This window comes from Marmota flaviventris, chromosome 3, assembly GCF_047511675.1.
Source record: "Marmota flaviventris isolate mMarFla1 chromosome 3, mMarFla1.hap1, whole genome shotgun sequence".
NCBI lineage: Eukaryota > Metazoa > Chordata > Mammalia > Rodentia > Sciuridae > Marmota > Marmota flaviventris.
The window spans coordinates 52,692,024-52,719,801 of NC_092500.1; the positions used below are offsets into that span (position 1 = coordinate 52,692,024).

Consider the following 27,778-nt stretch of genomic DNA (forward strand, 5'->3'; position numbering starts at 1 on the left):
TTTAATACAATCATGTCTTAATACTTGAAAGTTTGTTAGGTAGTCAGTAATGTTTAAATGGGGTGGGGAGATAGGGGTTGGAGAGAGAGGGTGGCCATAGCACAAAGTGGCTCACATGGGTTGGGTTGGTAGACCCAAAGAAAGGTATTAGAACTGTGTGTGGTGGCCCATGCCTGTAATCCCAGTGGCTCAGGAGGTTGAGGCAGGAGAATCACAATTTCAAAGCCAGCCTAAGCAACTTAGCAAGGCTTTAAGCAACTTAGTGAGACCCTGTCTCAAGATAAAAAAAATAAAAAGGGCTGGGGATGTGGCTCAGTAGTTAAATTCCCCTGGGTTCAATCCCTAGTACCTGCACCCCACACTCCCCAAAAAAGAGGTTTTAGAGGGAAAGTTTTTAAATATGAGTTGTAATATGGGAAAGTATATTTCAAGAAGTTTTACTGTACAGATTCCTCTATAATGAAAATGTGATTTTAAATAATTACTTTTGAGGGTTGTGGCTCAGTGGTAGAGCACTTTACCTAGCCTGTGTGAGGTACTGGGTTCAATTCTCAGCACCACATATAAATAAATAAAATAAAGGTCCATTGACAACTTTTAAAAAAAAGAATTACTTTTGAGTGTGGGATAGTTATTTTTAAAAATGTGACTCCTGAGAAAACAAGGCAGCCTAGTTCTCACTTGGTTAAGTTATAAATGCTTCATTTTCAGTTTCAGGGGAAAGGTTTGAAGAAGCTCAGATGATTAATGATGTGGTGGTAATGAGGCAAGGTGAAGTGGTAAGCCCTGCCTAAGGCCAAACTCATGTTGGTGGATATATGTTGCATCCTAATTCTGGCTAGTGGCCTCATACATAGCTGCTACCATCTTATTGAGCAGTTGTGAAATATATAACCCCTCCACCATTATAGACAGTCCTGGCCACTTCTTAATTCTAGATAATACAAATGTAGGATGACCAACCATGTTGGTTTGCCTAGACTAGGGTGACCAGCTGTTCCAGTTAATGTGGGCCTGAGGAAGTTCCTGGGACATGGGAAGGCTAGGACAGTCTCATGCAAATCAGGATGGTCTATCACTCTAATTAGAGAACAGAATCAGCATAGAGAGTAATATGCCAAATGTCTGAAAACATTGAGATTCAGGTAAGAATGATGTGGTACTGCATGGTTCTAAAACGGTCCATACTGGACAGATATTGTAAGGAATGCAACATCCATGTTTTGACTCTAGGATTTGAGGAGAATTGTGGAAAATAAAGGGATGAACATCAAAAAGACCAACCACATTGATTATGAAAATGGAAATGGAATTCATGTGGAAAGGCTAAAGAAATTGGGATTATCGTCACCCAACTAAACCTCCCCACTCCATCCCACACATGGTATTAATTTAGTCAATGACCCTGATTATGTGGGCTTCTTTGTTGAAAAACCTCTTGTGACTTTTCTTACTAAATTAAGTGCAGCCACGTTGGCATTTAAGACTCTCCACTAATGGTCTCTGTCACATACTCTGAATTTGGACAGGCCTGGCCTTTATTTTAGGAAGGCAGTGTTATCAGCAAGGGACTATCATCTGGGCAGGGCAAGTCCTGGTATCTGATCCAGCTCATGGAGAAGGTATAGTTCCCAAGGGTGGGAGTGATCTTTAGATAGAAGTGGGCAAAATTAAATATGTGAGCATTCCAGCATATGGGTGAAATTACACTAGATGTACAAGCATTTGGTACTAGGATGATCTGCTTATTTAAGGTGTGGGAACAGGTCTTTCATGGAATGTGAGGTCTGGATCCAGGATCAAGGACACAAAGATTGTCAACAGTAAAGCTAATAGCTGGGTAAGGATGGGAAAGGATTTCAGTCAGGATACCCCTTAGACAAACTGAAAACAATCAGGGATTGAATTTATTTATTTATCTATTTATTTATTTAGTGGTGCTTGGGCTTGAATCCAGGGCCTGCAAGACAAGCACTCTAACAAACACTGAGCTATATCCCCAGCCCAGGGATTGGGTTTAAAGTGGATGTTTAGATAGGAGAACCAAAGTGCCATCTGAGGGTTAGATAGGAAGAAGTCATTTAAACATCTCCAATATTAAACCAAGCCTGATGTAGGTGGCCATGGCTGTGGAGCAAAAATAAAGATGCAGACAGAGAATAAAGCCAGACCTAATACACTAATACACAGTGTCTGCTAACCACTTCATCTTCTTTCTGAAGTCTGTCTTCTAAAAGCTTGAGCTCTGTGGTATGACTTGAATACCCTGAAATGAAATTATGTCATTTTCAGGAAAATGGATGGAATTCAAGAACATTATGTTAAATGAATGAACCAAAGTTTTTCTAGGATACATCTTCCATTTTCTATTGTTAAACTCCTACCCATTCTTCAAGGTTCAGCTCAAATGTCATCTTTCTGCCTTTCCTGTCATCCTCAGCGAAGAACTTTGGTAAAATCTTCCCTTTTTATCTTCTATAGCAGCTCTGTCCATGGAACTTTCTTTGATGTCTCATAATCTGTGGTGCTCAGTATGGTAGACATTAGCCACATGTGACTATTAATGCACTTCAGTGTGGCTAAAGACAAAGGAAGTGAAATTCTGATTTTAACTTAATTCATTTACAGAGCCACTGTGGTCAGTGGCTACTATATTGGCCAGTGCAGTTCTATGGCATTTTTCATAGTATTTTCTAATAATTCAATAGACATTCATTGCAGTTCTAATGGTAGCAGAAGCGGGCATTAGAAATGCAAGTGTGGTTAAGATATTCAGTTCCTCATGTTTACATTGTTGAGATTATAAATTAGTACAACCAGTGTAGAAATCAGTATGGAAGTTCCTCAAAAGACTAGGAATGGAACCACCATATGATCCAGCTATACCACTCCTTAGTGTTTATCCAAAAGAATTAAAGTCATTAGTATCATTACTATAATGATACATACATACATGGATTGTGCAATCCATGTGGATTGCACAATCCACAATAGCCAAACTATGGAAACAGTCTAGGTATACATCAATGAGTGAATAAAGAAAAAGTGTTATATATACACATTGAAGTTTTTATTCAGTCATAGAAGAATGAAGCTTTCTGATCATAATGTGAACAGCTTCCCTCCACCACACTCTTCCGCCTCACTGCGAGCCCTTAGGAATGGAGCCTGCTGTCTATTGATTGAGAACTCTGAAATTGTGAGCCCTTAAACAAACTTTTCATCCTGTACAATTGTTCTGGTCAGGTCTTTTAGTCAGAGCAGCAAAAAAGCTGACTGAAACAGAAATTGGTAGTGAGAAGTGGGATCCTTGCTGAGACTAACCTGACCATGTGATTCATAAGTTTCTGGAGCATTTTAGAATTGGTGGGAGGAATTTTGAGATGTTTAGCAGTGCAAGCTGTAAATGCTTTAGATTGTTGTAAGCAGAAATTAATGGCTGATTTCAGTGGGAGCTCAGAACACTAGAATGCCAATAGGACCATGGACAGTGAAGAAAGGGCTTAAGAGGGCTTAGAAAAAAAAGGAGAACACTATTGGTAATTGGACTAGAGGCCATTCGTGTTATATTCTGGCTGAGAATTTGTCTGTCTTTTGCCCATATCCTGAGATTTTCTGAGACTAATTTTAAAAGTGATGGACTCTTTAATCTGTTTCGAAGAAATGTCTAGTCAGCATAGCATTCAGATGGTGGCATGGACATTTTTGGTGGCTTTTAGGCAAATCTATTGTGATAATCAGAAGCAGAAAGCAGAGCAGAAAGATTTGAAAAACTTGGACTTGAAAGGTGGAAGTAAAACCAGGGCTAAGAAAGTTGCAGTTGTTAAAAACATTACTGCCACTGAAGAAATGCTAAAGACTTTGCCTAGAGACAATGAGAAAGATGGCTTGAGGACATCTCAGGAGCTGGCAAGTTCATATCCATCTCAGACTCAAGGAAATAAAAGTAAAAAATTCTCTAGAGAATAGACCAGTGGGACACTTTTCTTGCACAAGGGAGCCTAGGAAGTTTTTTCAACAGACTTAGCCACCCAGACACTCAGAGGCTGCAGGAGCCAGGGTCCCTTGAGGCTTTAATACTGCTTGAGTTGGTGTCAGACCTTGGTGTCAACCATGTGGTGTTGCTTCTGCAGGAATGCAGGATGCTAGAGCTAAGGGATCATGGAGGATTCCACCAAGATTTCAAATGAAGGCCTGGGAGGCCAGGCAAAGTGCAGCAGGGTCAGAGTCCCTGTGGGCAACCCGAGAGGACAATGCATGGAGATGTGAGAAGGAAGCTAAAACTGCAGTGGAAAACCCCCAGATTAAGAAATGCCAGTACCATGGAACATCTGCTGAGGAAACCTGCAGAAGTTAAGTTGAGGCAAGCCAACTAAAAGTCTACAGGGGAGACCTGCACAGAACATTACCTTGCCATGTGCCCCAGATGCCTAACATGGAGCTATAGGACTTGTTTGCCCAGCTGGATTCAGTCTTGCTTTGGTCCTAGCCCTTCTTTCTATGCCCCTATTTCTGTAAATGGAAGTGTTTACTCTGTGCCTTTGCATATTGGGTACTTGTAAGTTGCTTTTGATTTTTACAGGCGCTCACTATGCAAGCTTTCCCTGAGTCTCAGAGGAGACTTTGGACTTGAACTTTGGGCAATCTTGAACTATTGAGACTTACTGGGGACTTATGAAAATGGACAAAATGTATTTTGCATTGTGAGATGAGTGTGAGCTTTTGGGGGCCAGGGGCAGAATGTTATGGTTTGGAAGTGAGGTGTCCCCCAAAAACTCACACGTGAGACAATGTGAGAGGGTTCAGAAGGGAAATGATTTGATTGTGAAAGCCTTAACCCAATCAGTGGATTAATCTCTTGACTTAATTGACTGTAACTGGAGGTGGGTAGGGTGTGGCTGGAGGAGGTGGGTCATTGGGTGCATGGCTTTGAGGTATAATTTGTATTTGGCAAGTGGAGATCTCTATCTCTGCTTTTCTGATAATCATGTGAGCCACTTCCTTCCACCACACTCTTGCACCATGATGTTCTGCCTCACCTTGTGCCCTTAGGAATGGAGCTGGCTGTCTATGGACTGAGACCTCTGAAACCATGAGCCCTTCTCTACAAAAATAAAATGAAATAAAATAAAAATAAAAATAAAAAGAAGAATATATGTCATTTGCGAAAATGGATGGAACTTGAGAACATGTTAACTGAAATAAACCAAACTCAGAAAGTCAAGGGTCATATGTTTTCTCTAATATGTGGAAGATAGAGAGGAAGAAGGAAAAGAAGTAGTGAAGATCTCATAAAAATCGAAGGGAGATCTGTAGAGTAAGAGTAAAAGAGACCAGGGAGAGGGAGGAGGGAAGGAAAAGGGAAAATATTGGATGATACTGACCAAATTATATTGTTATAGTATGTGCATGTACAAATAATAACAATGATTCCCACCATTATATACAACTATAATGCACCAATAAAAATATGGAAAAAAAATTAAAAAGAAAATATGAGGAAAAGAAGATATCTATTTTCAAGAATTAGATGTGTGTGTGTGTGTGTGTGTGTATTACTATAGTTATTGGCACAGCTCTCTCTTTTTTTATTATTGGTTGTTCAAAACATTACAAAGCTCATGACATATCATCTTTCATACATTTGACTCAAGTGGGTTATGAACTCCCATTTCAGCTCTCTTATTTACTACAACATGCTATACACTTCTTCAGGACAGGCATGTGTCTTACTTACTCATCTTTGTGTTCTTCCTAAGTTAAGTCCTAAGACAATGAATGCATATTCGACATCTTGGAAATGATTCCTATGGGATATCAAATTTATTCTCTTGTGAAAATTAATGTGGTAAGAAGTCTAGGAATAAAACATTCATGTTCTGTTTCACACTTGGAAATGCTGCAGACATTTTTTAATGTAATATTCTTAGATGTACCAAATAGAAGATCTTTTAATTCAGTCTTCAAATATGAAAGATCAGAGTGAATGGAGAGGGAGATAAAAGGCATGTGGGTACCATCCTGATTGGAATCTTTCCACACTTTAGTGGACTACCCATGGCCCACTCCCTGGCCATGCCATCAAGACCTGGTAGTTTTATGTTTTTTTCTTTCTCCTCCACAAAATCTATTTTTATATTCATTTACACAAAGTTAGCATATGTAACTAATAAATGTCAACATTCCTACTTTTTTTAGTAGCTTTTTTAAAAGTTTAAATGATTGCTATCATGTCCATGAGTGAAAGCTGTGGTTTTCCTACCTTATATTGAATTTCCCTGAACATAGGTTGTATAAAGCTCCTTCAGGAACTCACAGTAAGGTCTAGAGATTAGAGGCTACTTTATTTTTCGTTCCTGGAAAAGAAGATGGAAAATTTTACACACACACACAAATACATATATGAACAGATGTATGCACACATGTCATACATATATGTATAGATGTATATACATACATGCATATATGTGTATACATATATTCCTACTTTGTGTATACATCTATACATATATGTATGTATGTGTGTATATATATTTATATATTTTAAAATCAACTTATTGGGGTATAGGTTTTTTTCTTTAAAGTCATCTTTTTCATTGTATTGCAATTAGAACTTAAATTATGAGAACACTTTCTTATAGGTCGACTAAACTGAAAGTTTTAGGAATACAGGCTTATGTCTTATCTGTGTTGCTCAGCTCAAGGTGTTATTTTATTACCTAGCATAGTACCTGCTGTAGAGCTGGCAATCAGTAGTTATAAGTTCAGTTACTGGATAAATGCATAAATGAGAGTTCTCTATTCATGTCCTTTCCTAGTCTTTTGTTTTTCTCCATGAGGTTTTTTTTTTTTTTCTAGTTTTTAAAAAGCCTAGTAAAATACATATAACGGTTACCATCTTTAACATTTTTGAGTGTACATTTCAGTGGAATTAAGTACATTCACACTGTTGCTCAACCATTAGCACCATAATCTCCAGAACTCTAGTCATCTTGCAAAACTGAAATGCTAAACTCATTAAACAATAACTGCCTAATCCTCTACCACCCTGCCCCTAGCTCTTGGGAACCATTCTACTTTTGTCTCTATCAATTTGACTAGTCCAAATACCTCATATCAGTAGAATCATAGACTATTTGTCTTTTTGTGACTGGCTTATTACACTGGGTTATATGGTAATTCTATTTTTAGTTTTTTGAGGAACCACTATACTGTTTTCTATAGTGTCTTGCTATTTTATATTTACACTGGAAATGATTATGACTAGGAATCATTTCCAAGATGTCGAATATGCATTCATTGTCTTAGGGTTCCAATTTCTCATTCTCACCAGCCCTTGTTATTGTGTGTGTGTGTGTGTGTGTGTGTGTGTGTGTTTATAACAGCCATCTGAATGAATGGGAAGTGATACGTCATTGCAGTTTTAAAAAAATATTTTTTAGTTATACATGGACACAATACCTTTATTTGGTTTATTTATTTTTATGTGGTGCTGCAGATGGAATCCAGTGCCTCACATGTGTGAGGCAAGCGCTCTGCCATTGAGCCACAACCCCATCCCTTCATTGCAGTTTTGATTTGCATTTCCTTAATGGTTATTGATGTTGAACATCTTTTCATGTGTTTATTGGATATTTGTATATCTTATTTGAAGAAGTTATTGGGGTATAATTATAAATCATGTAAATAATACATATAAATACATATAAATGTACCCATATTTAAGGGTATAGCTTGAAGAGTTTTGATGAATATGTATCCATGTAATACTAACCCATTCAAGGTTTAGGACATATCTGTCACCCCAGAAGGCTACTGTGTGCCCTTTGACAGGAAGTTCCCTTACACTCCTGGCCTCAGGAAACTAATGATATGTTTTTTTGTCACTATTATAAATTAACATGGCCTGTTTTAGTAGTCCTCTAACATGGAATTGTTCACAATGTACTCTTTTGGCTTAATACTTCTGAGAGTCTTCCATGTTATTATAGATTGGTTGTATGATATTTAGGGAGTAAAATTCATGAACCAATGAGCAGATGGGAGATCATAATAACTGAAATTTATTAAGCACTTATGATGTGCTAAGCACTATTCAACTTTACAAATTCTATCTTATTTAGTTTCAACACCAACTCCATGAAGCAAAACAATTAACACTATTTTAGAGATGGAGTAACTGAGTCATAGGGACCATAAATAACTTGCCAAATATCATACAGCCAACAAGTGGCAGAGCTAGGAAGTGAATTTGGAGAGCTGTGCTCCAGAGTCAAGTGTGTTAAGCTGCCTCACTGCTAATTTATCAGGTACTGGGTAAGCCCAAGCACATGGAGAGGATCTGGTGTCCATCCTACTCCTTTTCCTTTCCCTTTCTGCACTGCCATCCTTAGCCTCTTCTCATGCCATATCACCTAAGCAAGAGCACACAACACTTGTCTAAATGGAGTCTAAGTTGTCACTAGTAATCAGTAGTCCAGGAGAAAAAAGTGAAAAACAGGAATAGAAAAGAGAAGCAATTATACAACTTTTCTCATTAGTACCAACTTGCCTGATTTGATGGGCCAGTGCTTATTTTCATGCTTGATTTATCTCATGAAACTAAATAAGAATACAACAATATTAGTTCCCCAACTCTGAGTCAGTATTTCTTGAGACAAAAACAGTGATCTGTGTTTCCACTGTTTTACCAGAAATGTGTCATTCTGCATAATTTTTACAGGGTATATTTGTGATATGCACTTGTTTTTGTGTTAGTAAACATTTTAAAACAAGAGCTTTCCTATCCATTATTTCATTATATCCTGACAAAAGCCCAATTACTTTGGAAAGGCAGGAACTATTAAAAAAAAACCCAAGATAATTGAATGATTTGTCTGAGATTATACACTAACTTTTGGATGATCATCAATATTAGTGGTTCAGCCAGGCCTAAATGGCATCTCTTTACATCATCCCCTAGTTCTTGTTCTGTTCACCAGTACAGAGGTCTCCTGGTTGTAATAAAACTTATATTGTCAACTTGGATCATGTTAATGTTAATGAGAAATAATGTAACTTATTTATTGAATCAAAAAACAAATCATTTTCCATACTTTCATGTAAGGATAGAGAGTTTTAACAGTAGATATCTTAATTACCATCTTCTTTCCCACTTGTTTTCACAGACCAGTGACCTTTTCTACTTCCTAGTGAACAAACTACATGAGTACTTACCAGAGTCTAAGGATAAGAATGCACTTCAAAATAAAAGCCAAAGGGTTGATGAGCTGGTGTAAGTACCAACTAGATACTTTGATAGTTCCCCCCTACAGTGTTAATGATAAATTGAAGGCACTAGACAAAATATATGTGGTATTAATAATTAATGGTGCTGCAAGTTTCACTTCACAAAGAATTTTAAAAATTGCATTACACAAGAAACTGGTAACATTGGCTGTCCCAAAGAGGAAAAATGGGTGACTGGAGGAAAATCATCATTTATTGTATCTCCTTTTTCACCTTTGATATTTTGAGTCATCAAATATTATTTATTTGAAAAAAAAGGAGAAATTATGCAATTTTCTTTCTTTCTCCTCTTTGTTTTCTAGGACATGCATTGAAATTATACAGACCTTAGGACTGATGTTCAGAGAAACAGAAATTGAATCATCACGCCTAAACACATTGGCAGCTAAGAAGTAAGATCTTTTAGAAGACATTGGCCCTTGTAGTTTTGATTTTTTAACTGTTCTTGTTGAATGTCTTCCAAAACACATAATATTCTAACTTCTCAGTTCAACCCTCTTGTAAGTACATTACACTCTTTTGACTCTCTGATTCCTTCTGTGATGATTAGATTAATTGGCACATGCTGAGTTCTCTTTGTCCCTTTGGATTATTAAGGGTACAGAGGTTTTAATAACATAATTTTATCTTTTATCCTAGTTTGGTGAACTCGAAAAAGACCAAATAACCCATCATACATTAAAAGCCAGGGACTTTCCACGAGAATTTTCTAGGGTTCATTTGTATCTACAACAGAAAAATCACATTGGAAAGACAGGAATTGTATTGGCCACATTTATTATGTATAGTCATGTATTGCTTAACCATGGAAAGAATATGTGTACCTGTGTAAACCTAGATGGTATAGTCTAATATATATATATATGTTAATTTATAATAGTGACAAAAAACATATATATAATGTATATATATTATGTATATATATAATGTGTATATACATAAAGATATATTATATATGCACATATATATATACACTATAGCTTACTACTCCTACAGCCATGATAAACAAGGTAACACAAGATTCAATCAAGCATGAGCAAAAATGATGCAATTGAGAGATGCAATAAATGAGAAGTTATGAGGATGTTGCTGGAGTAAACTTATTTACTTAAAAGGAGAACTACACTCTAAAATAATGATTTAAAAGTGTAGTATAGTAAATATATAAACCGGTAACTGTTGTTTATTACTTTGTTAGCACATAATCAAGGATTATGCACTAAGAAAGTGCAGCATGTACTGTACTTTTGACTTGCAGCACAGTAGGTTTGCAGAAGCAACACCATAAATAATGTGGGTAATTCTCTGTATTGTTTTGATGGCTCCAGGGTTTCTAGGTGATAGGAATTTTTCAGTTTCATTAGAATCTTATAGAGTCATTGCTGAATATGCTGTCACTGACCAAAACATCATTATGAGGCTCATGACTGTAACTGTGACCTTAGAAGGCTTATTAAGTTATAGGATGAGCTGCTGTAATGAAGATACTCTAAAAATATTTGGCCAAAAGAAGATAGGAATTGATATCTTTCTCACATAACAGTCTATAGTAGACAGTCAAGCTTTCCTCCACAAGGCCAGCCAAGGGCCTGGCTTCCTCCCCTTTAGTTACTCTGTCACCTCCTATTCTGCTGTGTCCTCTTGGTTGAAGTCACCTGACCTTAATGATTTCATTATACCACTGGGAAGTAGAAAGAGAAGCAGAGGACAAGCAAATTTCCTTTTTTAAGCAAGGCTTACAGCACTTAGGTTCACAGTGTATTGATAAGAACTCAGAGAGGACGGAATGTATCTGTAATTGGACAGCCGAGGGCCTAGCTAAACTTTGAATGGTGGTCAGCACATCTGTTATTTAAAGGAAGCATGGGAGAATCTATAATGGGGGACAATACTCAATACACAAAAATAATGTGTTCACATGTTTTATTGCTTTGACTTTTTAAATATGTATTTATGGACATGAATTATATCCTTGGGCAAAGTTCTGGTTAAAACTGAATTTGTTTCACTCACCCCTCATTGATTATTTACCTAAATTCATTATATTAGAAAATGTAGGAAGGATAAAGGAGATGAGCTCTAAAACACTTAAACCAGGGGGAAGAATAATAACTTAGTAATATTTTTCCAGGGTTTTTATTAGACTTTTAAAACATAAATTTTAGTGATAATAATCATAAATATTTTTTAAGTAACTTGCCACTTACAAGGGCATATAGGAATACTTTATAGCAGGGATGGGCAGATATTTCTATAATCCTGCCACTGTAGTACAAAGGCAGCCCTAGGCAGTATGCCAATGGATGGGCACAGCTGTGTACTAAGAAAGCTTTATTTACAGAGCTGGGGTTGTAGTTCAGTGGCAGAGCACTTGCCTAGCATGAGTGAGGCCCTGGGTTTGATCCCCAGCATTGCTAAAACAAACAAAAATGGCTCTGTGTACAAAAATAGGCTGTGTGCTGGATTTGTTTGCAGGACATAATTTGCTGACCCCTGCTTTATAGCAAACAAAGAAAGTACACTGTTATTTACTCTGCATACTTTAAGCCATTGGTAGTACTGCTAATCCCTCAGTCTCTAAGATAGAGATTTAAGACTACTTTTGGTATTTCTCTGTTCTCCTACACTAAAATTGTTGCTAAATCTTGTCTTCCTTTCCTCTTTTTTTTTTTTTTTTTTGTCTCTACTTCTCTCTGTTAAAGTTGAAAAAAATCTTCCTCACTTCTGTTGTGAAATGTTGCCTTTCTTTAATTTTTCCGTTTTTAACTTGGTTTGACCATATCAGCCCTATTATATTAATCATCTTTCCTGATATGACTAATCCTTTTCATGCCCTTTAATACATATATCCATTTGCTAAGTAGAGTCTGGTTGTAATGTTATACTGTCCATTTTGATATATATAGGCTCAAGTCCTGTTATCGATAGTATTAATTAGCACAATGAATGTTTACATAACAGTATTAGTCTTCTGTTGTCATGTAACAAATTATTACAAGTTCAGTAACTTAAAATAACATATTTATTATCTTATAGTTTCTGTGAGTTAGGAATTTTGGCACCACTGTCATCTGGGCTGGAGTTCTCTTCCAAGCTCATCTGGGTGGTTGCTGGCAGAATTGATTTGTACACAGCTATAGAACTTGTTGCTTAGCAGGAGCATATCTCTGAGCTCAGGAGAGGCTCAAGTTCTCTTTCATAGGGCTCATTCATTAGATCAGGTTTGTTCAGGATACTCCTCTTTGAATTGACTAAAAAAAGTCAATTAATTAGAGGTCTAATTATATTTGCAAAACTCTTCACCTTTCTCATCTAATATAATCATAAATTATTAGAAAAGCATATTCATAGATACTGCCCAAACTTGAAAGGAATTATATACAAAATGAATATGGGAGGTGAGAATCCTGGAAGCCAAAGTACAATTCTGCTTTCACAATATCATAGACTGACTTAAGAGACTATAAGTTTGTTCTTAGAGTCTGTGTTTTAAAGTATATTGAAATGCATTAAAAATTCATATACTGGAAATAATAACAAACAGAAGAATAAAAGTATTAAATTGTTGGGGCTATTTTTAAGCCTGGGATGTCAAACCTATAAGTATTTCCAGGATAAAACTACCATTTTGATTAAAATTATTGGCCTAATGGAGTTTAAATAAAGTTGACGGAAGGAGTGGGTTTCAAATTAAATTGCATTTGAGAATATAAAAAGCAATTATTCATTTTAGCATTTCCCTCTTTATTTTCATAAATGGGGATTTTATTAGATAAGTGCACTTTGCTTTATTCCTCTTAAAATGTGCTACATCCGTTCATATTTTAGTATTGTTAGAGTTGAATTTATATATCATCACAGTAAGTGACCCAGAATTTGAGAGTTCCTTTCCTTAGCTTTGAAAAGAAGCTGTTACTGAAAATGAAGGTTTATAATTAAATATAACAATGAATGGAATGTCAACTCAAACAATATCAGGAAAAGCTTCTAACAGGAGTGTTCTGTGATTTTGGAAAGATCTTCTAAAAGTAAAACTAGCCATTTTAAGTAGCCTTTATAAAACTGTAGTGAATACTCTATAGGATCTGTCCTGCTTTTTTTGAGAAATGTACTGATAATGATTCTTCTTTTCCAGACATAAGAATTAGACTTGCTTTTTGAGCTGATTGTGAGCTTTTTATCCTAGTATGATTTAAATTATTGTAAAAAGATTAGAAAGTCTCAAGTATTACTAAACACAGATTGCTTATAGTCCCCTTCATTCTGTTATAAAAGGAATGCTTATGGTTATAGAGAATTTTTATAGTCCTTATTCTTAAATTTTGTTACTACTCCTATGTTTCAAATCTACTCTGTTATTTTCTTTAGTTAGTCCAAGAATTTTCTTTTCTGTTTTGAAATGAGGTCTCGCTGTGCTGCCCAGGCTGGTCTGGAAGTCCTTCCTGGGCTTAAGCAATCCTCTCACCCCAGCCTTCCCAGGACTATAGGTATGCGCCACCATGCACAGCTAGGCATGATTTTCTCCTGCTCCTATTCAACTGTACATGGATTATTCTTAACATTTGAAGATGGTGTTACTGGCTGAGCTCCTTAGGATGCATACTTTGAGTTGTGAATTTTGCCTTTTTATTTTCAAATAGGAGGGTGCCATATATTATTCAAACATGTAGTAACTTTTAAGTGAGAATTCATATAGGTTAATGTACAGTCTACTACATTTGAAAGCAAAAGACCTGAGGTTAGTTTTATTAACTAATAGCTAGTGGTATTCAATGAAACAGTAAACCTCTAAAATGTCCTGTTAAAAAAGGGTTATAGAGTGAGGATGGGTGTAAAAAGGTACACTCATACATTGCTGGTGGGACTGCAAATTGGTGCAGCCAATTTGGAAAGCAGTATGGAGATTTCTTGGAAATCTGGGAATGGAACCACCATTCCTCTTCTTGTACTATATTCCTCTTCTTGGACTATACCCAAAGGACTTAAAAACAGCATACTACAGGGACACAGCCATATCAATGTTTATAGCAGCACAATTCACAATAGCTAAACTGTGGAGCCAACTTAGATGTCCTTCAGTGGATGAATAGGTAAAAAAAAATGTGGCATTTATACACAATGGAATATTACTCAGCACTAAAAAAGAACAAAATCATGGCATTTGCAGATAAATGGATGGCGTTGGAGAAGATAATGCTAAGTGAAGTTAGCCAATCCCAAAAAAACAAATGCCGAATGTTTTCTCTGATATAAGGGGGTTGACTCATAGTGGGGTAGGGAGGGGGAGAGCATGGAAGGATTAGATTAATTCTAGATAGGGAAGAGGGGATGGGAGGGAAAATGAGGGGGAAGGGAATTAGCAAGGATGGTGAAATGTGATGGTCATCATTATATAAAATACATGTATGAAGATTTGAATTTGGTGCCAACATACCTTATATCAAACAGAGATATGAAAAATTGTGGTATACATGTGTATTAAGAATTGTAATGCAAAAGAAAAAAGAGTACATGTATAATGGCATAAATTGGCATGAACATACTTTATATAGAGAGATACGAAAAATTGTGCTCTATATGTGTAATAAGGATTGTAATGCATTCCACTGTTGTTATATATTTAAAAAAAGGTGGGGGGTTCTGGAGTCATAAAACTTGGGATCAAATAAGCACTTTAAGAATTCTGGGGCCTGGGGATGTGGCTCAAGCAGTAACGCGCTTGCCTGGCATGCGCCGGGCACTGGGTTCGATCCTTAGCACCACATAAAAATAAAAAATAACGATGTGTCCACCGAAAACTGAAAAATAAAAAAAGATTTAAAAAAGAATTCTGCACATTATTCACAATAGCCAAGATATGGAATCAACCTAAGTGTCCATGAATGGATGCAAGAAAAAAGAAAATGTGGTATACATTCACAATAGAATGCTATTCAACCTTAAAATTAAGAAAAAAGTCCTGTCATTTATGACAACATAGATGGAGCTAGAGCTGGAGGAAACTATACTAAGTGAAGTAATCCAAGCACAGAAAGACAAGTTCCATATGATATTCATTATTTGCAAAATCTAAAAATGTTGAACTCAAAGAAACAGAGTAGAATGGCAGTTACCAGGATGTCGGGGTAGTAGAATTGGTGGATGTGGTCAAAGGGTACAACATTTCAGTTAGACAAGAGGAATAAGTTCAAGTGATCTATTGTATGACATGGGGACTACAGCTAATAACAACTTATTATATATTTGAAAATTGCTAGGAGTTGATTTTAAGTGTTCTCATTACAAAAAATGTTAAGTATGAGAGGTAAAGCATACAGCTTCATTCGACCACTCCAGTGTATACATATTTCAAAACATCATTTTGTACACCATAAACATATATAATTTTATTTGTTAATTTAAAAAACAACTAAAAAAAGAAATGATATATATTATTGCTTTGTCCTAGAGATATGCAGTACATATTACCATAGTAAAGCTAATGAGAAGTCCTGTAGTAAAAGATATTCAATAAACTTAGTGTAACAAAGTATTTCCTATGTTTCTTTTGACCACAGAATCTATTTTGATCAAAATATTGCCTGAAATTATTAATTCCTAAAAAAATCTTTTGGAGCTGGGCGTGGTGGTGCACGCCTGTAATCTCAGCAGCTTGGGAGGCTGAGACAGGAGGAGTGTAAGTTCAAAGCTAGCTAAGCAACTCAGTGAGACCCTGTCTCTAAATAAAATACAAAATAGTGCTGGGGATGCGGCGTGGTGGCCAAATGCCCTTGAGCTTGATCCCTGGTACCCCCCCAAAAAAAATCCTTTGGAAAATATTACTATATTTGAAATCACCAGCATCTCCCTTAAATCTAGAGTTGCTAAACTCTCCAAGCTATTTGAACTTCTAGAAGTAGACTTGCTCTGAGATAAACAAACAAAAAACCCAAGAAATTGCATTTTTATCTAAATTTCTTATTTCAAAATAAATAAATATTTCTTACTTTTACACATCTGCATGCCCAAGGGTCCAAAAGTTTAATCAAGATGTGTCTGCGAACTTGGCTTCACTGTTTTTCTTTTCAAAACTATTCATTAGGGCTGAGGTTGTGGCTCAGTGGCAGAGCTCTTACCTCACGAGACATGTGAGGCACTGGGTTCAATCCTCAGTACCACATAAAAATAGGTAAAAAAAAAAAAAAAAAATAAAGATATTGTGTTCATCTATAACTAAAAAATAAAAAAAAAATTAAAAAGCTATTCATTAACCGCTCTTTGTGTTTATTTTTTTTTAGGGGAACTCTATTTAATCTCTTGAAGATTTTAATTAGCAAGCCTCAGATTCCAAAATCTTGTCCTGTATTTGATGTCCAATTGATGGCTGATTCAACTTTAGCTGAAATGTCTTTTGATGCTAAGGTGAGATGAAAATTTGGGGGCATACTAACTATATAGGGAATGTGGCTTCTTTTTACATGGACCATGACACTGTAGAAATATAGACATATACTTAAACCAAAGAATAGATATTTTGTTATTAATGTAAAAACCTAGATAACTATTGTCAATATTAATGTGTTCATTTTATTTGTTTTAAGGTATATATACTAAGGAAAATAATAGCCATTGTTAAAAAGTTATATGCTATGTGTCTCTATATACAATATACATGAATTCCATAGTAGGGGTCTAATGGACAAAAAAAGCAATGTCTTAGAAATTTTAGGGTTAACTCTAGGGCTTTTATTTACCATTTCTCTACCTATATAAGTGGAAGAGAATTACTTGTTTTCCTAAGGTTGTAATAAAACATTGGAAATATCAAATTGACTGCAAACCATATATTTTGAGAGAATAAATCAGCTTATTATTAATTTATTTTGAGCCAAATCAACATAGAAAATGTTTTTTAAAGTATGGACATGATTTGATAGTTCATAAACATATAATTGAAATTATGTTTTAGAAAACTCATTTACCCATTCACTCAGTATGTATTTATAAGCATCTATTATGAGCAAATAGCATGCTAGCCAGGGGGTCTAAACAGTAAGCAAAACACAATCTCTACTTTCACTGGTTTACAAACTGGTGTGAGGGACGGATGTTGCTCAAATATTCCTAGGAATATATAATTACAAACTGTCTATGGAGTGTCTGAAATACACTTTCAATGATGGAGTATAAAAAGTGGGTCAGAAGCAAGACTCCTAGGCAGGGTGCTTAAGATGATAGTGCAGTAGTTGAGGTGAGGGGGGGATGACAAAGGTTGGAAAGAAGTCTTTCCTGACCCCCAAAGGAGACTAGCCTTCCTCTTCAGAGCTCTCTTAGTTTCCTGTACTTTTCTTTCATAGCCCTGGACTCAGTTTGTAACTATGCATTTGTTAGATTGCTTTCGGTTTATAAATTAGGTTGTGTATTCCATGAGGGCAGGGACCATGTTTGTTGTTCTTCATTGTATCCCCAACACCTACCACAGTGTCTGATGCATATTTGATGAATAAATAAATGAAGAAAAGAAGAAGAAAGATGGTAATTGTAAAGAGGATAGATTCCAGAAATGTTTAAGAAATTGTGTAGGTAGGTTGATGTGAAAATAAAGTGTAAAGATTAGAAGATGACTTTTAGACTCTGACTTGAGAGTCAGATAGGAATTACAGCAAGAGAATTAGACTCACAGGGAAATACTAAGCTTGGTTTTGGGTTTAACTTGATTAGCCAATGGTATTTCTATATGAAAATACCAATTGGGCAGAATAGATAGGTCTAGTTTTCAGACTTTTTGATCTGTTGCACCTGGGGTATTAATGTGTCCAACAGGAGATGATATAAAGTTTTGTTCCAAAGGTGTAAGAGAGAGGGAGATTTCAATCTAGATCTCTCCCCTGAGAAGAATATGTTTAGGAAGAATGTATTGGCCTGTAGCAAGCCCACAGACATTTCTTATGTCTCAAGTGGCCTACAGGCCAGAAGACAATCTTCCCAATGCCTGGAGTTTTGGAGAGCAACAAAATGTCTTATGTGCATTTACTCATACTACAGAAGGGATCATAGTTTGAGTTGGGCGTAAACCTAAATTCCTCAGAGAATCTGCCACCTCAATTCTAGGAAGCATATTTCTACATTCTTGAAAGGAAATAAGGTTATTGATCTGACTGATTTGGTAAATTGGTGCACAATTTTTTTGTGTGTTTTATGTTCTGTGGACAGATGTATCTTTTTTCCCTGACTGCTCTTTGAGCTGTTTTAAACCTATCATCTCTTAATTAGAGCCACTTTCTTGAGAATGACAGAACCAAATGGAACAGGAAAATGGATTGCACTAATTAAATTTTTAGTTAATAAAAATTGTTTTAGAAGTATTTAAAGGAAACCAAGAGGAACTTCTATTTTCTGGCTTAGCCTACAATAATATATTGATTATTTTTGAAAATTCTAGTTGCAGAATCTTATCCTGGAATACACAGATACAGCAACAGCACTTTTATATGAGATACTTCTTGTCTTTCAGCAGGTACACATTTTATATATCTTCTGTGATTATACATATTATGATTAATAATATGTCCAAAATGCTTATTTAGAGATAATTTCCCAAACTGGTTGATTTACATGATACTACCTTTGCTCTTAAGTGCTCATCTACTATGTTTAACAAATACCAATTTTAAAGATTTTATTAATCAGGATAAAAATGTATTTGAGGATGAGTATCTTTTTATATACGACCTGAATTTCATAACTTATTTCCTTGAGTTTTTAGGGAAACCTTGGATTGGGATCTACAAAGTTTGCTATTAGCTGGATGATGTCCTTTCTTCAAAGTTGTCCTCCTATAGTAAGTACCTAGAAGTAGTCACTGTTCAGGCCTAGCTAAACAGAAACTATTTTTTTTTTTTACTAATTAAACACAAGTTTTCTCTATGACATGATCTAGCTTACAAACCTGAAGTAATATATAAATTTGATAATTTTATTATTTAATTAAAATTAAATGGTTCTACATTTGAGATCTGATTTATTAAGGCACTGAAATGATGTTTTAGATATGGTCCTTACTTTATGAAGAACTCTTAAGATAAAAATATAAGATATTAAATTATTGGCTGTATAATTAAGTAAAAATGATTAATCTTCACCTTTAACATCGAGTATGAACATAACAATGGGAATCACCTGTGCACTCTGTGCTGGCAGTCACCATTCTGGCCCAAGATTGGTGACATTATACATTATTGGTGACATTATACCAATATACATATTGGTGACATAATATGTATAATGTCACCAATCTTCTTTTTTGACACTACATTCCCAAATAAATGGCTTAACTTTGTCTTCCCACCAGATTATAGCCAGAGGGAGCTATTTGAAATAAAAATCTGATTGTCATTCCTTACTTTAAATCTCTTAGCAGTTCTTCTCTAAATAAAGGCTAGACTCCTTAAAATGGCCTTCAAGGCCTTGTGAGCTCTGGCTCTATAGCCTCATCTAGTCCCTTACTCACCCAGCTATGTGGGGGCTCTTATTCACTCCCACCCTGCTTCCCCCACTGACTTCATCACAGGACCTATCATTTCCCTCCATCTCTGTCTTAGTCTATTTTGTGTGGCTATAACAAACTAACACAGACTGGGTAATTTATAAAGAACAGATATTTATTTCACTCATGGTTCTGCAGACTGGGAAGGCCAAGACTGAGGGGCTGCATCTTGTGAGGGCCTTCTTATTACATTGTCCCATGGGTGAAGGTGAAGTGGAGTAGAGGAGTGAACTCACTTTTGTATCACACTCACTCTTGCAATATCAACCCCACTCCAGTGGGCATCCCTGTCCAATAACAACATTTATCCACCTCACTACACTGTTGCATTAGGGATTGAGTTTTGTAACACATGAACACGGGGCACAAATTCAAGCCACAGCAATCTTGCTGTCCGAAGTGCTTATCTCTCTTTCCCACCTAGTTGACCACTTCTCATCTTTCAGGCCTCACTGCCCTTTCCTGTAGGGAAGCAGAGGATGATTTTCTGACCCTCTGACTAGGTTAGGCTTTCCCTACACAGGCACACACAGTGCACAGCAGGGTCTTCTTCATTGGAATTGTCACTGCTACAGATAATATTTGTGCTGTTATATGGTTCTGCCCTGTAATAGCCATTAGTGGCACATTCTAGCTCTCTCTCCTAGGCACATGGTACAATTCTACTTCCCTCTGCACTTGAAATTAGATGGGTCTCTGTTACTTTGGCAAATGAAATGTGAGCCCAAGTAGCCTGTCACTTCTGGGCAGAAGCTGTAAGAGCCAGAGCATTCTTTTTCCTTCTGGCATGGTGACTGGCAATGTTCCACATGTTGATTGCTCCACCAGCTGATGACCCTGATGAACAGGGCCCCCAATAATACAAGAGGGACATACAGTGTAAAGTAATAAACTTTTGCTGTTTTATGGAAAGCATTGGTAATTTTAGAGGTTTGTTACCATAACATTACCTACTTCATCATTACTGATACAATATTTTTTTTTCTCTCCATAGATTTCAAGTGTCACAAGGGTGGGAGCTATATCTGTTGTGTTAGGCACATAATAAATGTTGAATAAAATATCTACTGCATTGATTCTAATAAAGACTCTATCCCTTAATCTATTCTCACTCTCCTAGTTTCCCTTTATTCATTCATACATAATTCATTTAATTGGAAATCTCGTCAAAAGCAAGTATTCCTAACTTAATTTTCATTGCTAATAGAGGACTTAACACAAGGTAATTGTTATCTTCCCATATATGAACATGCCTCTGGGGACCAACAGTGTTTCCCTGCTTTGAGCTGTTTTTCCAGAGCAATGTTGAATCTGCCCCATGGAATCTAGATTCTCTTGTCAGATTCCTATGACATATGTTTACAAAAAGCTGGCTGGGGCCAAACACTTGTAAGCTGAGCAACAAACTGCCTTATACAAAGACCGAGCCCCTGATCTTGGCTACTTCAGCAGTGCACAGACCCCAACCAGTTTTAGGCCCACTTAGGAGTGCCATAATTTTTACTGTTAACAACAGAAGGCCAAATGTACAAGATGCAAGACCCCTATTTGTGCAGTGGTTTTAGGCCCTGTCATCTAAACTGAGGGGTAAAAATATGGGGTCTGCAAGATTCCAAACAATAGGGAAGCTCCTTTGTCAACCTCTAGAGTTGGTTCCCCAAAGGAATTGAACTAAGTATAACGCCACGCTATAATCATAAAGCATGTCAAAATGAAGGGTGGCAAAAGCCAAAGGGATCACTAACACCATAAAAAGCATCAACATTAACCCAATTCTAAACAGCATGGGTAGAAACAGTCCATTTGAGAGAAATCTGCAAGCAAAGAGACCAACGTACCACCTACATATCAATCAGCTCTGATTATCTACTTTGGTTAAAACAAGTGCTGAAGAACTTCAAAACTTAATCCCCAGTCAGTATGACTTGGTGCTGAGTACCATTTCAATGAGAAATAGTGCAGAGGTGTTGGTGCAAGTGTGGTGAGGACTTCAACCTAGACTTGTAAATGACACTCCAGCTGAAATAGGAACTCTTGTGGGTTGAATGTAGCCTATATGTAACGGCATTTTCCTTGTCTAGGTTACCTTTGTGGCCAGTATTATGAAACAAGTAGTGAAGGGGCTTTCAGCTTCATTGCAACTGCTAAGTCCCTTCCAAGCAGTTCTGTTGTACCAGCAGTTTTACATCCTCAAGAGCTGCCTGCAATACAGCAAGACTCTAGCTGAGTATATCAGGAATGACTACAGCGAAGAATTTAGGTAAGGGAAAAAAAAAATCTGCATCTAATCTGCAATATGACCACTCTTTTCTGATTTTCTTACAAACCTGCAACATGGCCCAATGTTTAGGTTATGTGATGACAAAAAAATATATATTTTTATCTTTAATAATATTGCACTTTGATCAGAGGAAAGAAAGTATTTGGGGGGCAGGGGATGTGGCTCAAGCGGTAGCGCACTCGCCTGGCATGCGTGCGGCCCAGGTTCGATCCTCAGTACCACATACAAACAAAGATGTTGTGTCTGCCAAAAAGTAAAAAATAAATATTAAAACTCTCTCTCTCTCTTTAAAAAAAAAAAGAAAGAATTTGGGGGAGAATTCAAAGAATTTTGCCGTTCAAAATATATTCCAGATCAGAAAATACTAGTGAAACATCAAACTCTCTTTGGAGGATTGTTTCTCACTCTTTGTCTTTCTTGAAGCTGGCCTGTCACATAAGTAGTAATGATTGTAACCTGCTGTGAGTAATTAAGAGTAACAAACCCTAAGGAAGGGAATGGTAAATTATGGACTGTGAATTCAATTGAGTCATTAAAAAAATCAATAGATAATGGAGGAACAATTAATGAACGGTGTTAACGAGGTTTTTTTTTTTTTTTTCTTTTTTGTCTCATTTATCCTTCCCTTCTCTTACTCAGAAAGGGAACGGTAAGAAAGAGCAGTAGCCAGCATTGGTTTCATCAGCCAGCTTGTTCTCTTGCACCTCAGGGGTTCCACTTCTATTTATAGGCTGGCAAAGCCACAGCCTGCATTAGCACCTATTAAGGAAAAAACCCAGGTTGTGTCTGCCTTAAGATGAAAGAGTGCAGCTGGCATAGCTTTGTTACTAGTTTGGATGGAGCTAGATAAGGCTGTGGAGACATCCATTATGGCCTTAGATTGACTTCACAAAAATTTGGCCCCATTTGTAAGGTCTGTTTTTCCTCATACACCATAGGGCTCATTATGGCTCCCATAAAGAGGATTCATTTGACTCTGGGTTTGTCCAGCAACCCAGTCCCCGCCCCCTACTCCTGTCTCCTCATATCTTTTTTCCTTTTTATTAAGGAAAATTCACGTAGCATAAAATTCACCATTTAAAATTGTATAGTCCACTGTCTTTTTAATATATTCCACAATGTTTTGCAACCATTGCTATTACTAAATTTAGGTTTGTGATCCTTGTTTTAACCTAGGATTTTTCAACTTGCTTTGCATTAGAATCTCCTTAGTAACCATTGACAATACTGTTACCCAGGTCTGGTCTCCCACCTCGAAAGTCTGTTTGAGTTTTCTGAGCTGGGGTCTGGGCACTGAGAGTTTATAAAGCTCTCCAGGTGATTCTAATGTACACTTGGAGTTGAAAACCATTTTGTAAGCCATCCAAGGGGAGGCTTTCTCACTTTTGTCTCTTTCACAGCTTTCCTATACTGAGCTTGTGGGATAAACCCTCTCTTTCCTCTTGACTTTGCCCTAGCAGTCTCCACAGCTTGGCACTTCCATTTCAACTCCCCATTGTGCATTGCCTGAGAAACCACAGGAGCCTCAACTCATCCTTTGGCTTCCTTATTAATGCCTTGATAACTGATACATTATTAATGAAATTCACTTCCTTTGCTTAAGTAAAGTGCTTCAGTGAGCTGAAAGGCCCACGTATCAAGAGATTTTCTAGGTCACAAGTGGGGGAGGTTGGGAGGCTTTAAATGTTGACTGAATTTTGTGGCTCAGACTCACATACCCACAATCCTGCACCACTTAGTGTGAATGTGACCAGTATGAAATTCGTGTTCTTAAAGATCTCTCTTTTGTTTCTCTTTGTGATTTTCAGGTACTTTATTCATATGCCAGCCTTGGAAAAGAAGCTCCCATTGTGTTACCCTATTACTCAGCCAACCACTCAACTTTTTCATGAAATTCTCAAATTGGTTGAACAGAAACAATATGTAAAATGTTAATAAGAATATAAAATGTTAATTGGGAGTGGAAATCTATGAAAAAATTATTTATTTATTTATTTATTTATTTAATCCATCTTGAGTTCTATAAACAAAGATTTTATCTAAATGTTACATCAATACCTATGATGTTTCATCAATACCTAAGAGGTCCTTGAAGTTTATCTGCTAAAAACAAACAAACAACAACAAAAAACCCTGTAAGAATGGTGCTAAAAACTAGCGTTTCTCCAGAAAGAAAAGTTTCTACAGACACAAAAAACTACAAAGGGAACAGAAGCTCAAGGAGAATAATTGGTGTGAAGCCATTGAAATATATAATGAAAAATTGTTGTACAGAGTATAAACTACAGAGTCATCAATAGAGAAATGTTGAGCAATAGGATGACACCCTACTTTTCCACCTTTAAAAACTAGTGGCAAAAGTATTTTTGGAAGAATGAGCAGGAGAAACACAGGCACAGCTGAACAGAATGTCAGCTCCTCATTTGTCAAGGATAAAGAAGCCTGGACTTTTCTTTTTTTTGAACTCAGGGACTCAGGGTCACCCAGCCACTGAGCCACATCCCCAGCCCTATTTTGTATTTTTTTAGAGACAGGGTCTCACTGAGTTGCTTAGGGCCTTGCTTTTGCTGAGGCTGGCACTTGTGATCCTCCCACTTCAGCCTATGAGCTGCTGGGATTACAGGAGTGCACCACCGTGCCCGGCACGAAGCATAGACTTTCGTGAACAAAACCAAATGCTTTATATACAGAGTTGCCATGAATGGATAATTATGAATCTAATGCATTCCACTATTGTCATATATGTAAGAAATAAATAAAAATTAAAATTAAAAAAACCCAAAAAACCCAAATGCAGTTGGGTGCAGTGTCTCACGCCTGTAATCCCAGTGTTTCAGGAGGCTGAGGCAGGAGGATCATGAGTTCAAAGCCAGACTCAGCAAAAACGAGGTGCTAAGCAACTCAGTGAGACCCTGTCTCTAAATAAAATACAAAGTAGTGAAGCCAGAATTAGACAGGCAGTCAGTATAGATAGGTAAATCGAGTTAGGTCGGATTAAGGAGGCCAGTTTTGAGTGAGTCTGGGAAGTTGGAGACTGCCCCCTGAGGGATTGAAATGTTAATTCCTTCAGAGCCCTTCCTCCACCCTTATCAAGAAACTGCCCCTGCTCCAACTTGTTGCCAAGGTAACCTGTCCCAGGAATTGCCCCTCCCTACAGGGAGCTTTAAGTGTGCTGGGGTTTGCACCATCCTGCCCTTCCCCCTTCAGCCCACCTGTTTCCCACCCTTGGGCCATCCTACCAAGCATTCCTGGGCCTAGTCATTTATGCGGGAAGGAGAAAGATAAGGGGGAAAAGGGAGGAGAACAAAGGAAGCATAGGACATCTAAAAAGGGTAGAATGCCTCGCTTCTGAGGATACCAGCTATGGCCCCCTTCTCCCTCCTGGAAGAAGTCTGTGTTACCCCATTTTTTTAAAAAAATCCTGCTTTATATGCTTGCCTCATTGTGCTTCTCTAATGTTCAAACTTCAACTTGCTGGAAGCAGAACTCGTCACCAATAACTGGCAGTGTCAGTAGGGCTGGGAATGTGGCTTAGTGGTCAAGTGCCCTTGAGTTCCATCCCTGGTACCCAAAATCCAAACACCAAAACAAACAAACAAAAAAATCCCACAAATGATTCTGCCACTCTACTTCAGGCACCTGTGGGTAATGTGAACAGTCCCATAGAGTCTCTGTGGAAGAGAAATTATTCATGAGCAGTGAAGGCTCTCCCACAACCATTTAAAAAAGAGATCTTTATTATTATTATGGCTATAAACTAATCCCACAAATACTTAACTTTGGTGTCATTGTGAGCTATGGAATTTTGACTTCTAAGAACTTAGGAACTGGGCCTTCTGTGAACTTATCATGATTTGAGGAAGGATAAGAGAAAAATCTACCTCCAAAGAAAGAGTTCCCAGCTGGGCATGGTGGTGCTTGCCTGGAATCCCAGCAGTTTGGGAGGCTAAGGCAGGAGGATTGGGAATTCAAAGCCAGCTTCAGAAATTTAGCAAGGCACTAAGCAACTCAGCAAGATCCTGTCTTTCAATTAAAAAAAAATATAGATAGATAGATAGATAGATATAGATAATATTTGCATTATTACCAAATATATATATGCGTTATTTGCGTTATTGCCATATATATATATATGGCTGAGGATTGGCTCAGGTTCAATTCCCAGTACCCTACCCTGAAAAAAAAAATTCCCAGCCATATTCACCTGTGTTGAATAATGTAATTATAGTTACAGTTTGTTGAGGACTTTCAGCAGATTCTTAATCACCATGTTCTGCAATATTTAAATAAACTATTTTGTAATTATAAATTTAGTATACAGAACATTTGTATTGGTTCTTATTGATTTTCCAAGGCCTTTCTTAGATTTAATATTTACATAGTTTACGTACATTCTATGTAAAAATAGACCTGCTCTAAACCTGAGACTTTATGTGAAAATTGTACATACACATATGCTGTTAGTTTTTAAAATGTCTATGTCTATGACAAGGATGAAATTTCTACATTGTTCTGCCTCTCAGAAGCGCCAGCTCTTAGCAGTGCCAACCACGGCCTGTCGTCATGAGCACCCTGTAGACTGCACCTGCAGCTTCAGAAATGACTTAATCTGCCAGTAGCAAGGTTTCCCTCATTTATAAACCCTATGTGCTTGTATTGTTGTTAGGCCAGTATTTAATGCATAAAGGCAGATTTATTGTGAGATTTTTAAAAAATGCAAACATAAATGCAATCCTGACTTAAAACTAAAAGACTGGTATAATGTTACTTTTAAAAATAATACTTAGGACTCAGGATATAGCTCAGTTGGTGCTTGTCTTGCATGCACAAGGCCCTGGGTTCAATCCCCAGCACCACACACACACACACACACACACACTAATAATAATAATATTTAGACACAATGATAAAATTTTTATATATTGTTTTGTTTACAAATTATCTGTTAGCCTTCTTTCTATGAGATGTTTTTAATGTGACTTTTAAAAATATCTTAGAAATGAAAGTTGCAGAAAGTAAGAGGAAAAAAATAGGATATCTTATTCCTGGTTCTAAGCCAAATACTGATTTTGCTTCAGGTTTTATTCTACTTCTTTCCAGGCCTTATCTACTTCTTTCTGGGCTTCCTTCTGTTATGCGGAAGGGTGGGACTGGATGCTAAGTTCCCTTTCTCTGCCTGTAAGAAACATTTTTTTTTTTTTAAGAGAGAGAGACAGAGAATTTTTAAATATTTATTTATTTATTTTTAGTTTTCGGCAGACACAATATCTTTGTTTGTATGTGGTGCTGAGGATCGAACCTGAGCACGCTACCGCTTGAGCTACATCCCCAGCCCACGAAACAATTTTTGACACTCTGAAATGGGATAGTGTGTTCCTCTGCCATCCTGGCTTAGTAGATGATTTCACACTGGTTCCAAATAATCCTGCTTTCTTTGTGTCACCAACATTGTCCCACAAAGTCTCCAGTCTTCTCACCATCACCCATTAAGGAATCCAAGTCATCCACTTTGGGAGCAAAATGAGCATTCTGGGCTGCTAGATGAGGGATTATTCCCAAGAGATGGTCAGTCAGAGGAGTGTGACGAGATTCTGAGGACACCAGCATACATCACTTGAAACTAGACAAATGGTATACTGATGAAACCCATAGGACAACACCAAGAGCATCAACAACTCAGTTAC

The 27,778-nt window shown here is 37.0% G+C and overlaps 1 protein-coding gene across 4 annotated transcripts in view; it reads left to right on the forward strand.

Annotated features, from left to right (window-relative positions):
• The window catches only part of C3H12orf56 (chromosome 3 C12orf56 homolog), a 75,651-nt gene extending 50,965 nt beyond the window's left edge, over positions 1–24,686 (forward strand). The window contains exons 7-13 of one of the 4 annotated variants that reach the window (XM_027930156.2): positions 9,168–9,274; positions 9,591–9,680; positions 16,566–16,689; positions 18,710–18,784; positions 19,034–19,108; positions 21,895–22,073; positions 23,903–24,686. In XM_027930156.2, coding sequence (XP_027785957.1) covers positions 9,168–9,274; positions 9,591–9,680; positions 16,566–16,689; positions 18,710–18,784; positions 19,034–19,108; positions 21,895–22,073; positions 23,903–24,029 — 777 coding nt within the window. In that variant the 3' untranslated portion in view covers positions 24,030–24,686. Of the gene's footprint in view, positions 1–9,167; positions 9,275–9,590; positions 9,681–16,565; positions 16,690–18,709; positions 18,785–19,033; positions 19,109–20,807; positions 20,884–21,894; positions 22,074–23,902 lie in introns of those variants that run through there. The other 3 variants (XM_071609701.1, XM_071609702.1, XM_071609703.1) reach the window with 3 other exon arrangements.
• The last annotated feature ends 3,092 nt before the right edge of the window (positions 24,687–27,778 follow it).